At 39.4% G+C, this 13,285-nt stretch overlaps 1 protein-coding gene across 1 annotated transcript in view; it reads right to left on the bottom strand.

Annotated features, from left to right (window-relative positions):
• Positions 1-10,372: 10,372 nt before the first annotated feature.
• LOC128638326 (alkaline phosphatase, tissue-nonspecific isozyme-like) overlaps positions 10,373-13,285 on the bottom strand; it is a 106,791-nt gene continuing 103,878 nt past the window's right edge. Inside the window, exon 11 of the mRNA XM_053690230.1 lies at positions 10,373-12,240. Coding sequence (XP_053546205.1) covers positions 11,969-12,240 — 272 coding nt within the window. The 3' untranslated portion in view covers positions 10,373-11,968. The remainder of the gene's footprint in view (positions 12,241-13,285) is intronic.

Below are 13,285 nucleotides of genomic sequence, written 5' to 3'. Positions count from 1 at the left end.
GTTTACATTAAAAGTATTATATATATTTAGAAATATATATTTAATAATAAAAAGTACATTATTTTCTATGTGAAGAACATAGGAATGTAAAATATGTATAAGCGCATCTGGTTTTGTGATATAGGACTAACGGAGTTGGGTTAGCAGTGAGCACACATGAAGAATTGCTAACTTTAATGCGTATTCTTGAAATATTAAATGTAAAATAAAAAAATAAAATTCTTAAAAATTATTTTACATACTGTAAAAAATATAGATATGTTCCATGGATTATAAAGAATATTTTACTGTATGTATAATAATTCTTAATATTTTTTTATTATTTAATATTTAAAGAACGTGCACTGAAGTTAGCAATTCTTTCTGTGCGCTAACCCAACTGCGTCAGAGAGAATAGTTTCATTCTCACCTTATATCTGCCTTTGCTCAACTGTTGGGTCTTGCAAGATTTTAAAACTTTAAAACTTCTTGGCATCCAAAAGGTTAACCATAACCATAAAATTGTAGTGCTGTTTATGCTGTTTTGATTGGTGCTATGTCTTTTACAGTGATATCTCTGGATAGCCAGAGTAATACTTATAAACCTTGTGAGTTGGGGTGTAGAGACTGTTAGGCAGAATATAAATGTTATTTTGTCTTGTAATTTTAGCAAGCAAATACATATATAAGCAGACCATAAAACTACAGAATACTGGGAATTTACAGCTCCGTTATTCATACAGATCTAGTTCACTAGTGTGCAAACAGACTTTACTTAATGTAGATACTGCCCCCTAGAGGAGGTTTAAAATGTAACCAGTATATTTAGCAATGAAAATTACCTCTTATAATTATTTTATGTATTAAGGCATAAGATAGCATTAATGTTTATTTATGGTTGTAAACAGTTTCATAACTTGTAAAAGATTTGAACAATCAAATAATTTGTGATATGAATAAATAAATAAGATCAAGAAACAATAATTTCTTTAGAGAAAAGAAAATAAATTTATCGCAACGCGTTTCTTGCATAATCCCAAAAATATCAATAATGATGGTTTCCATTCATTTGTCTACAAAATGCAATAAACATAATAACATGTTATTATTTTTTATAATTTTATGCAAGGCTCTCAATATTTATATTTACAGGTAGCCCTCAGTTTACGGCAGAGTTAGGTTCCCGAAGGAATGGTTGTAAATCGAAACCGTTGTAAATTGAAACCCAGTTTATAATGTACGTCAATGGGAAGTGAGGGAGTTAGATTCCAGGCCCCTCTCAAAATTGTCATAAGTAACACCTAATAAATTATTTTTAAAGCTTTGAAATGAAGACTTTAAATGCTAAACAGCATTATAAACAGTATCAAATAATTACACAACACAGAATATAAAATTAAACTAAGTTAAATGAATAAAAATATTTGCTAAACATTCCAATCTGGACTGATTTATAGACAGGAAGATCTTGTTCCTATGAAAGCTGCTTGATAGCTCATGTCTAGCTAGACTAATTAATTCCAGCCTTTTTCTGTGCTTGGCTTTGCATATCTTTGCTGCAACACAAGCGGACAGCTCCACCTACTGGCTATTTTAATCAATGCAATGCTTCTCAATGGTTTTCAATAGACTGAAAAAAAGTTGTTATTCTGAAACGGTGCAAATTAAACGGCGTAAATCGAGGGCCACCTGTATTTATTTAGTTATTAATTTACTTTATTTGATAACTCATGTATTAGCTACACAGTTCAGAATTAATTTTGTACATATTTTTTTTTTTTTACATGTAAATTTTGTTTAACCAATTGAGTGAATGTTATATTCTTTTAAGGGTGTTGCTTTTGTGAATCAATAGTCTATGATTAGAGTTCATTAGCCAAAACACATCAAACTGCTTGTTACACTGAGATCTTATCAGCCTGTTATTGCTGTGCATTCTAATTATTTATACAAATACGAGTTTTATAAAAATTACCTGGGTATGTGGACCGTTTCTGTTTTTTACTGATGCATTGACTCAGACGGTTCACTGAGATTTTTTTATTTTTATTTCTAGCCTTAGAGATTATTAGTCATTCAGGAATATGTGACAGCTCTTGCGCATATGCAGTCACATGATCTAATATTTTATTATTGTTAGTTGAATTTGTTCTTGGGATTACTTTAATGTTATAAAATATAATATATATCCAAAGATTTGTTACTGGCAAACTAACACTTGAAAAGTAAATAAACAATGGTCGTAAAAACAGAATTTATGCTTACCTGATAAATTTCTTTCTCTTGTGGTGTATCCAGTCCACGGGTTCATCCTTTACTTGTGGGATATTCTCCTTCCCTACAGGAAGTGGCAAAGAGAGCACACAGTAGAGCTGTCCATATAGCTCCCCCTCTAGCTCAACCCCCCAGTCATTCGACCGAAGGTTAGGAAGAAAAAGGAGAAACCATAGGGTGCAGTGGTGACTGTAGTTTAAACAAAAAATCTACCTGACTTAATAGCCAGGGCGGGCCGTGGACTGGATACACCACAAGAGAAAGAAATTTATCAGGTAAGCATAAATTCTGTTTTCTCTTGTAAGGTGTATCCAGTCCACGGGTTCATCCTTTACTTGTGGGATACCAATACCAAAGCTTTAGGACACGGATGAAGGGAGGGAACAAGACAGGTACCTTAAACGGAAGGCACCACTGCTTGTAAAACCTTTCTCCCAAAAATAGCCTCCGAAGAAGCAAAAAAAAAAAAGTTGCTGCCTTACAAATCTGTTCAACAGAAGCATCATTTTTAAAATGTTTCAGGAGGCTGCTGGCCAGCAGTCTTATAGGCCAAACGGATGATGCTTTTCAGCCAAAAGGAAAGAGAGGTAGCAGTCACCTTCTGACCTCTCCTCTTACCAGAACAGATAACAAACAAAGAAGTTGTTTGTCTGAAATCCTTAGTTGCTTGTCAATAGAACTTTAAAGCACGGACCACATCAAGATTGTGTAACAGACGTTCCTTCTTCGACGAAGGATTAGGACACAGAGAAGGAACAACAATTTCCTGGTTAATATTCTTATTAGACACAACCTTAGGAAGAAAACCGGGTTTGGTACGTAAAACTACCTTATCTGCATGGAACATCAGGTAAGGTGAATCACACTGTAAAGCAGATAACTCTGAAACTCTTCGAGAAGAAGAGATAGCTACCAAAAACAAAACTTTCCAAGATAAAATCTTAATATCTATGGAATGTAAAGGATCAAACGGAACCCCTTGCAGAACTGAAAGAACTAAATTCAGACTCCATGGCGGAGCCACAGGTCTATAAACAGGCTTGATTCTGACTAAAGCCTGACTAAACGTTTGAACGTCTGGTACCTCTGCCAGACGTTTGTGAAAAAGAATAGACAAAGCAGATATCTGTCCCTTTAAGGAACTAGCTGATAATCCTTTCTCCAATCCATCTTGGAGGAAGGACAAAATCCTGGGAATCCTAACCTTACTCCATGAGTAACCCTTGGATTCGCACCAAAAAAGATATTTTCGCCAAATCTTATGGTAGATTTTCCTGGTGACAGGCTTTCTAGCCTGAATCAGGGTATCAATAACCGACTCAGAGAAACCACGCTTTGATGGAATTAGGCGTTCAATCTCCAAGCAGTCAGACGCAGAGAAATTAGATTTGGATGTTTGAAAGGACCTTGTATTAGAAGGTCCTGCCTCATTGGTAGTGTCCATGGTGGCACAGATGACATGTCCACTAGGTCTGCATACCGGGTCCTGTGTGGCCACGTAGGCGCTATTAGAATCACCGAAGCCCTCTCCTGCTTGATTCTGGCAACCAGACGTGGGAGGAGAGGAAATGGTGGAAAAACATAGGCCAGATTGAAGGACCAAGGCGCTGCTAGAGCATCTATCAGCACCGCCTGGGGATCCCGGGACCTGGACCCGTAAAGAGGAAGTTTGGTGTTCTGACGGGACGCCATCAGATCCAATTCTGGAGTGCCCCATAGCTGAGCCAGCTGGGCAAATACCTCCGGGTGGAGTTCCCACTCCCCCGGGTGAAAAGTCTGACGACTTAGAAAATCCGCCTCCCAGTTGTCTACTCCTGGGATGTGAATTGCTGAGAGATGGCAAGAGTGATCCTCCGCCCACCTGATAATTTTGGTTACTTCCATCATTGCTAGGGAACTCCTTGTTCCCCCTTGATGATTGACGTAAGCTACAGTTGTGATGTTGTCCGACTGAAATCTGATGAATTTGGCCGCAGCTAGCTGAGCCCATGCCTGAAGCGCGTTGAATATCGCCCTCAGTTCCAGAATGTTTATCGGGAGAAGAGCTTCTTCCCGAGACCATAAGCCCTGAGCTTTCAGGGAGTCCCAGACTGCACCCTAGCCCAACAGACTGGCGTCGGTCGTTACGATGATCCACTCTGGTCTGCGGAAACACATTCCCTGAGACAGGTGATCCTGAGACAACCACCAGAGAAGAGAATCTCTAGTCCCCTGGTCCAACTGTATTTGAGGAGACAAATCTGCATAATCCCCATTCCACTGTTTGAGCATGCACAGTTGCAGTGGTCTGAGGTGTATCCGTGCAAAAGGGACTATGTCCATTGCCGCTACCATTAGTCCGATTGTCTCCATGCACTGAGCTACAGATGGGCGAGGAATGGAATGAAGAGCTCGGCAAGTAGTTAAGAGTTTTACCTTTCTGACCTCCGTCAGAAATATTTTCATTTCTACCGAGTCTATTTGGGTTCCTAGGAAGGGAACTCTTGTGAGGGGGGAGAGAGAACTCTTTTTGATATTCACCTTCCACCCGTGAGACCTCAGAAAGGCCATTACAATTTCCGTGTGAGACTTGGCTCTTTGGAAAGTCGATGCCTGAATTAAGATGTTGTCTAGATAAGGCACCACTGCTATGCCCCGCGGTCTTAGCACCGCCAGGAGGGACCCTAGCACCTTTGTGAAAATTCTGGGAGCAGTGGCCAACCCGAAAGGAAGAGCCACAAACTGATAATGCTTGTCCAGAAAGGCGAACCTGAGAAACTGGTGATGATCTTTGTGGATAGGAATGTGTAGATACGCATCCTTTAGATCCACGGTAGTCATATATTGACCCTCCTGGATCATTGGTAGGATTGTCCGAATGGTCTCCATCTTGAATGATGTGACTCTGAGGAATTTGTTTAGAATTTTGAGATCCAGGATTGGTCTGAAAGTTCCTTCTTTTTTGGGAACCACAAACAGGTTTGAGTAAAACCCCAGCCCTTGTTCCGCAATTGGAACTGGGTGGATCACTCCCATTGTATGTAGGTCTTCTACACAGCGTAAGAACGCCTCTTTCTTTGTCATGTCTGTAGATAGACGAGAAATATGGAACCTTCCCCTTGGAGGGAAGTCCTTGAATTCTAGAAGATATCCCTGGGATACAATCTCTAAGGCCCAGGCCTGAGCGAAGAGAGAGAGTCTGCCCCCTACTAGATCCGGTCCCGGATCTGGGGCTACCCCATCATGCTGTCTTGGAGGCAGCTGCAGGCTTCTTGGCCTTTTTACCCTTGTTCCAGCCCTGGTAAGGTTTCCAGGCTGTCCTGGGTTGTGAAGTGTCACCCTCTTGCTTTGCAGCAGGGGAGGATGAAGCGAGACCGCTCCTGAAATTCCGAAAGGAACGAAAATTATTTTGTTTGTTCTTTGTCTTGAAGGACTTGTCCTGGGGGAGAGCATGGCCTTTTCCCCCAGTGATTTCTGAAATAATCTCTTTCAATTCAGGCCCGAAGAGGGTCTTTCCTTTGAAAGGGATGTTCAGTAGTTTGGATTTTGACGACACATCGGCCGACCAGGACTTTAGCCATAACGCCCTGTGCGCTAAAATGGCAAAACCTGAATTTTTTGCCGCTAACTTAGCTAGTTGGAAAGCGGCATCTGTGATAAAAGAATTAGCCAGCTTAAGAGCCTTAATTCTGTCCATAATGTCCTCATATGAGGTCTCCGTCTGGAGCGCATCTTCCAGCGCCTCGAACCAGAAAGCAGCTGCAGTGGTTACAGGAACAATGCACGCAATAGGTTGGAGAAGAAAACCTTGTTGAACAAAAATTTTCTTAAGTAAACCCTCTAATTTTTTTATCCATAGGGTCTTTAAAAGCACAACTGTCTTCGATTGGTATAGTTGTGCGTTTAGCATGTGAAGAAACAGCCCCCTCCACCTTACGGACCGTCTGCCACGAGTCCTGCATGGGGTTAGATATGGGGAACATTTTCTTAAAAACAGGAGGGGGAACGAAGGGAATACCTGGTTTATCCCACTCCCTAGTAACGATATCCGCAATCCTCTTAGGGACCGGGAACACATCAGTGTAAACAGGAACTTCTAGGTACTTGTCCATTTTACACAATTTCTCTGGAACCACCATAGGGTCGCAGTCATCCAGAGTAACTAATACCTCCCTGAGCAATAAGCGGAGGTGTTCTAGTTTAAATTTAAAAGCCAACGTATCTGAGTCTGTCTGAGGAGCATCCTTTCCCGAATCGGAAATTTCTCCCTCAGACAGCACATCCCTCGCCCCCATTTCAGAGCGTTGTGAGTTTATATCGGATACGGCTACTAAAGCGTCAGAATGCTCAGAATCTGTTCTTAAAACAGAGCTATCACGCTTTGCAGGTAACACAGGCAGTTTAGATAAACACACTGAGAGGGTATTATCCATAACTGCCGCCAAGTCTTGCAAGGTTGAGCGGGCGTAACTGGTTGTGACATTTGGGGAGAGGTTAACAGGCTAACCTCATTACCTTCTGTCTGAGAATCATCTTGGGCCACATTTTTAAGTGCAACAATATGTTCTTTAAAGTGTATAGACATATCACTACAAGTGGGACACATTCTGAGAGGGAGTTCCACCATGGCTTCTAAACACATTGAACAAGGATTTTCCTTGGTGTCAGACATGTTTAACAGACTAGTAGTAAGACAAACAGGCTTAGCAAACACTTTAATCAAGTAAAAACACACTTTGAAAAAAAATGTTACTGTGCCTTTAAGAGATAAAAAAAGGCACACAATTTTGCAAAACAGTGAAAAAATGCAGCAAACTTTTCGAAATTTTTACAGTATGTACCTAAAGCATTAGTAAGATTGCACCACTAGCAATAAAAAAACGATTAACCCCTTAATACCCAAACCGGATCTACAGTAAGCAACAAACCGGTTAAAACAACTTCAGCACCTTGCCACAGCTCTGATGTGGCCCTACCTTCCCTTAGGAACCAGATTTGTGGGGAAAAAAAGCTTCTTACAGGCCCTCAAACTGCAGCAGGACCCTCCATGTGAAACAGCCTGAAGTTCTAGTCAAATATAACTGCGCATCTCAGGCGCGAAATTAGGCCCCTCCCACCTTACTCCGGTGCTGTGAGGCCTAAAGAAACACTCCTAAGTGTTTTAATAATAGCCATGTGGGTAACAACCCCTGAAAGAAACCCAAAGGAACCTTCAAAGTGCCTCAAAAAACGATATTTTTCAATAAAAACCGTTTGCCATTAAGTAGTGTCAACCAGCATAAATTAGCCCTGTTATGTAAGCTAGCAATTCCATACTTAGTCTCTGAATACTGCTTACCCTTCCCTCATGGGGATCTTAACAGTCTTTTCTAGCATTATCACAGTCTTGTCTAGAAATAAATGACTGAACATACCTTATTGCAGCCTAACCTGCAAACCGTTCCCCCCAACTGAAGTTTTCTTGTACTCCTCAGTCCTTTGTGGGAACAGCAGTGGATTTTAGTTACAACATGCTAAAATCATCTTCCTCCCTGTAGAACACCACATTCACTTTACCCTTCCGATTGCTTAGAGCCGGCAAAGAGAATGACTGGGGGGTGGAGCTAGAGGGGGAGCTATATGGACAGCTCTGCTGTGTGCTCTCTTTGCCACTTCCTGTAGGGAAGGAGAATATCCCACAAGTAAAGGATGAACCCGTGGACTGGATACACCTTACAAGAGAAATACTTGTAATTATCTAAAATAATAGAGAGAGAGAGATATCTCAGGTTTATTTGTAATAAAAAGAGTGGCACCATATTTTGTGCCCATTGTGAACTTGTTAAGAGGTTTAAGACTTTATTTCAATCAGCCTTTAAACAACTGATAAATAATGAGTGTCCTTAATTTTTTTAACACTCTAAAGTTGACTATTTTGAAGTCCCAAGTATATTAGCTCAGTGTTTTTCAACCAGTGTGCCGTGGCACACTAGTGTGCCATGAGAGATCCTCAGGTGTGCCACGGCAGACTGACAACAGTGTGACATATTTTTTAAACTTTGCTTGTTTTTTACTCCCAGTGCAGGGGTAGTTTGTAGGAGGCATGGCATAACAGCACAATACATACAGTATGTGTGTGTTTGTGTGTATGTGTATATATATATGCTGTATTAGGCTACAATGTGTGATTTTTTTAAAATTTTGGGATGGTGGTGTGCCACAGGATTTTTTAATGTAAAAAAGTGTGCCACGGCAAAAAAAAGGTTAAAAATCACTGTATTAGCTATTCTGAGAAATGTGTTTATGTAAAAAAAAAAAAAAAAAAAAAAAAGACCAACCGTAAACTACCCTTCTTCTTTAAAGGGACAGTCTACTTGAAAATTTGTATTGTTTAAAAAGGTAGCTAATCCTTTTATTACCCATTCCCCAGTTTTGCATAACCAGCACTGTTATATAAATACACTTTTTAAAGGGACAGTATACATTCATTTTCATATAACTGCATGTAATAGACACTACTATAAAGAATAATATTCACAGATACTGATATAAAAATCCAGTATAAAACAGTTACTTATGAGCTCTCAGTTTAGCTCTGTTGAAAAGGTAGCTAGAAAGCCCACTACAAGTGGGAAATAAGACACCCCCTCCCCCTTCTTTTGCATATGAAAAGACTCTTTACACAAACAGGAGCAAGCTGGAGAAGGTAGCTGACAGTATTCTCATAAAACTTTGGGGCTTGGTTAGGAGTCTGAAAATCAGAGCAATGTTATTTAAAAAATAAGCAAAACTATACATTTAATAAAAACAAAAACTTTATGGGCTATATAAATAGATCATCTACAAAACATTTATGCAAAGAAAAAATTAGTGTATAATGTCCCTTTAAGTCTGTGATTACTTTATATCTAAGCCTCTGCAGACTGCCCCTTATTTCAGTTCTTTTGGCAGACATGCATTTTAGCCAGTGCTGACTCATAAATAACTCCACAGGAGTGAGCACAATGATATCTGTATGGCACACTGTCAAAAATCCATGAGAGAAGAGGCGGCCTTCAAGGGCTTAGAAATTAGCACATGAGCATACCTAGGTTTAGCTTTCAACAAATAATACCATGAGAACAAAGCAAATTTGATGATTAAAGTAAATGGTAAAGTTATTTAAAATTGTTTAAAATTGCATTCCCTATCTGAATCATTAGAATTTAATTTTGACTAGACTGTCACTTTAACATTTAAAATAGAGGCAATAACACCAGTCAGGACAATAAATCCGAACTGCACCAAAGATCAACACAAAGTATCACAAGCTAACAGTTCATATAAATATGATCATTGAATCAGCCGGCCAACTGTTTCCAACGTACATTTCACCACCAGGTGTGGCTTTTTCAAGGATCTGTAAATTGAAGTTGGAGAGGAATGCCACAAGGAGAGGTAAACCGAGCTGGCAACATAGAGAGTCATTACTATCAACAAGGGAGCAAGTCCAGGGAATTTTTTTTATCTATATATACACCAAAAAGTAATACGCTGGCACTCACTGGTCTTTTGTGAATTCAGTGTTCAATGTTGTGATGTTTCGGGGGAAATCTCCCTTTCCTTAGACAGAAACTTTGGGGATTTTCCCCAAAACGTCACAAGACAAAATACTAAATTCACAAAAGACCAGTGAGTCTCAGCGTATTACTTTTTGGTGTATTTTTCTCGTATAAAATAAAATTTTACCCCAGTAACTACTGTATAATTTGTCAGTTTCCTATGTGAAATTAGTTAATTCCTTAGTCTCCAGTCTCCCTGATTTCCCTCAACAAAAGTTGGCAACCCTAGCTGAACCTGAGGTAATATTATTCAGTGTTTTCTTGTGTTATTTTGTCATTTGTTGAGCTGTTTGTAGGATCTTTAGTAAAGGCAAACTCCATAGGTCAACCCTATTCTAATACAATTATAAGTGTTATGCAATTATACTGTGCATAAATAGTTTGTATTAAAAACCTACAGCGTGTCAGCCTTTTCTATTTAAAACAATGGAGGGCTCATTTCATCCCCCATTTTCCTTTCAAGAACATATAAATGGGTAACTGCTATGTAATAGATATATACTAGGTAGTACATACATACTGCAAAACGACTGAAGAAATAGGTTAAGCACAAACTCACATTATAGAAGCTTCCCAATCTTTTATTTGTAAATATTGGTTATACAATCTTGAATTACTGTTTGAAAATGCAATCATATAATACCTTGATAACCTTGTTTATGTTTAAGGAATTCCCCCCTTGATAACGCTCTAGTCTGCTTCCCAAACAGTGGTGATGTCTGGTTGGGTTGTCTCATTTATGTCAAAATATTTCAAAAGAGTTTTTTCAATATCTTGTTTAACTAGGGGATTGTTAAGTAGTGTATCATTTAATCTACAGATGAATGGTCGATAAAGGGTGCTTGACCAATTAATTTTGCAAAGTATGGGGGCATGATCAGATCAGGTGACCTTATAGATTTAAGATTCTTTAGACATTGCTAGGCTAAGTTGGTCTACAAAAAGATAGCCTATCCTGGAGTAGGTCTGGTGGGAATGTGAGAAAAATACAAGGTTCCCCAGAGAGGGGTCTTGTTTACGCCAGGCATCACATACTGTTATTTCTTTCAATCTTTTACTACATTTTATAATGAAAATTTTAGGGACCACAGATATTCCCTTAGATGTGCCACATTGTGTGGTCCAGTGGAATATTAAAGTCCACTCTTATAAGGAGGGCACCCTTTCTTAATTCTAGTATTTCTGTTAGTCACTGAAAATTTGGGGAGTAGACAGAAATCAGAATACTTGGTCTACCAAACAGAAGGCCAATTAATATTAAATATCTACCCTCAGAGTCGTGGATGCTAGGTATACCTGAGGGTACTTGGAGATGTACCATCTAGGTTCCTCACCCTTTTGAAATGTGTCACCTGCAAGAATGCTATTTCACTATTGAGCCTAGCTAAATATTGGAGTAACATATACCGCTTTTTGGGAATATTAAGGTCTTTAGCATTGATTGTTAAAAAGTTTATTTAGAATTGATGTTGACATATCTGCACCATGTTCGTTGCTTTGATTCAGATATAGGGGAGAAAAAAAAAGGGAGAGGGGAAGAGAAGAAAGAGAGGAGAAAAAGGTGGAAGAGTATAAGAGAGAGGAAGGTCCCTCTACCAGAATCATACTGTGCTTTTCCCACAAGATTGGGAAATGTTATTTAAAGGAAAAATGTTTAAAGAGTTTGTAATAAGGAAAATTATATAAAAGCTATACCAAGGGTAATCAAAGAACTTATATAAAAGTAAATGACTTGGGGATCCTCTTCGTAAAGTTACTTATGTTAAGATGTGTATGTATTGGGTACTTGTAAAGCACGGGTAATCACCCATAAGGGTCTCAAGGTGCTGCTCATTTTATCAACTTTGGAAGGATGAAAGGCTGAGTGGACCTTGCCAGAGATCGAACCTGCAACCCTCGGGTTGCTACAGAGCTCAGCCACAGTGCATTAGCATGCTGAGCTATCTGTCCGGCCTCAGTAAATCAGTGTAGGATCTCAGGTGACTATGAGAACAATTTCAATATTGGCAGAAAACATAATGATACTAGATGAACTAATGATTTAATATTATACATTGAATATTTAAAATACATCACTTAAATATCACAAGCCTAATTTCTCAGATTTAACTTCAAAAAATGCAGTTGGCAGAGAAATGTACGGATGCCTGGCAGATTCATAGGATAAGCAAAGCAGTAATCACTAGCAGCAGTATGAGAGGGGGTGCCTGGGTACCCGCAGACCCAGCACTGTGTCTTCCATCTGCACAAGGGTTCTGGTCCTGCCCAATACAGGCGGCATATGCCATGACATGAGCGATATAATTCTGCTCCTGAACTCCATGCAGTAGATGTGCCATGGGGCCCCTTGAAAAGATAGCAACATCTTCTCCACTGTGAGTCTCAAAGGTCAAAGGCACTGCAGCCTGGGCTTGATAATCTGGATCAGCTGCAGAGAGTAACGGAGAGAAATGAGTGAGGAATAAATATGGAGAAAGTGTTTGTAGGGGAATAAAGGAATATATCAGTCTGTATGTCTGTCTGTCTGTATGGCCATAAATCTGTGTCTCTGCCAACCTAGGTGCTTTGCTGTCTTGTTTGCCTCTCTTATCCATCTGCTTGTCTTTCCTGCCTGCCTTCTTGTCTGTTCATGCATCTGCCTGTGTATTTGCTTGTCTGTGCATGCATCTGCCTGTGTATTTGCTTGTCTGTGCATGCATCTGCCTGTGTATTTGCTTGTCTGTCTGCCAGTTATTTACATCCTTTTTATGTTACTAATTAGTTCCTCACTTCCATCTAAAGGGACAGTATACACCGATTTTCATATAACTGCTTGTAATAGCCACTAATATAAAGAAGAACATGCACAGATACTGATGTAAACATCCAGTATAAAACCTTTTAAAAACTTACTTAGAAGCTCCCAGTTTAGCACTGTTGCTGAAGTTAGACTGGGACAACCAGTGAAAGTGACTGAGAAAGCAGGAGCAGAAACTCCCCGCTCCCCCTTTCCCTGCATATGAAAAGACAAATTACACAAACAGGAGCTGCAGGATTCTGTAGACATCAGTATACATCTGACACTTCCGGGCGTGGTTAGGAGTGTGAAAATCAGCACAAATATTATTCAAAATGAAGCAAAACTATACATTGTTACAAAAACACTACCAGATGGGATACATACATGGATCGTCTACAAAAAATGTATGCAAAGAAACATCTAGTGTACATTGTCCCTTTAATAGGGTGCCTGTCTTCCTGCTTATTATTCCCTTACTGTCTACTTGTCTGACTCTCTGGGTGCCTGCCTGACTGCTTAGTTGCCTGTCTGCCTTCTTTATATGATTTTTCTATCAGTTTGCCTGCTCTCTCTTTTCTGACTGCTGTCTTCCCTCTTTTCTTGGTTGTGTGTTTGCTCTGTATATCTTTACACTTTATTTACTCAGACTGATACGCTACATTAAGAAACAATGAGGAACTATGAAGAAAAAAAT

This window comes from Bombina bombina, chromosome 8 (genome assembly GCF_027579735.1).
Source record: "Bombina bombina isolate aBomBom1 chromosome 8, aBomBom1.pri, whole genome shotgun sequence".
Taxonomy (NCBI): Eukaryota; Metazoa; Chordata; class Amphibia; order Anura; family Bombinatoridae; genus Bombina; species Bombina bombina.
The sequence above is the reverse complement of the archived record's forward strand: the minus strand, read 5'-3'. Positions and strand labels throughout refer to the sequence as shown.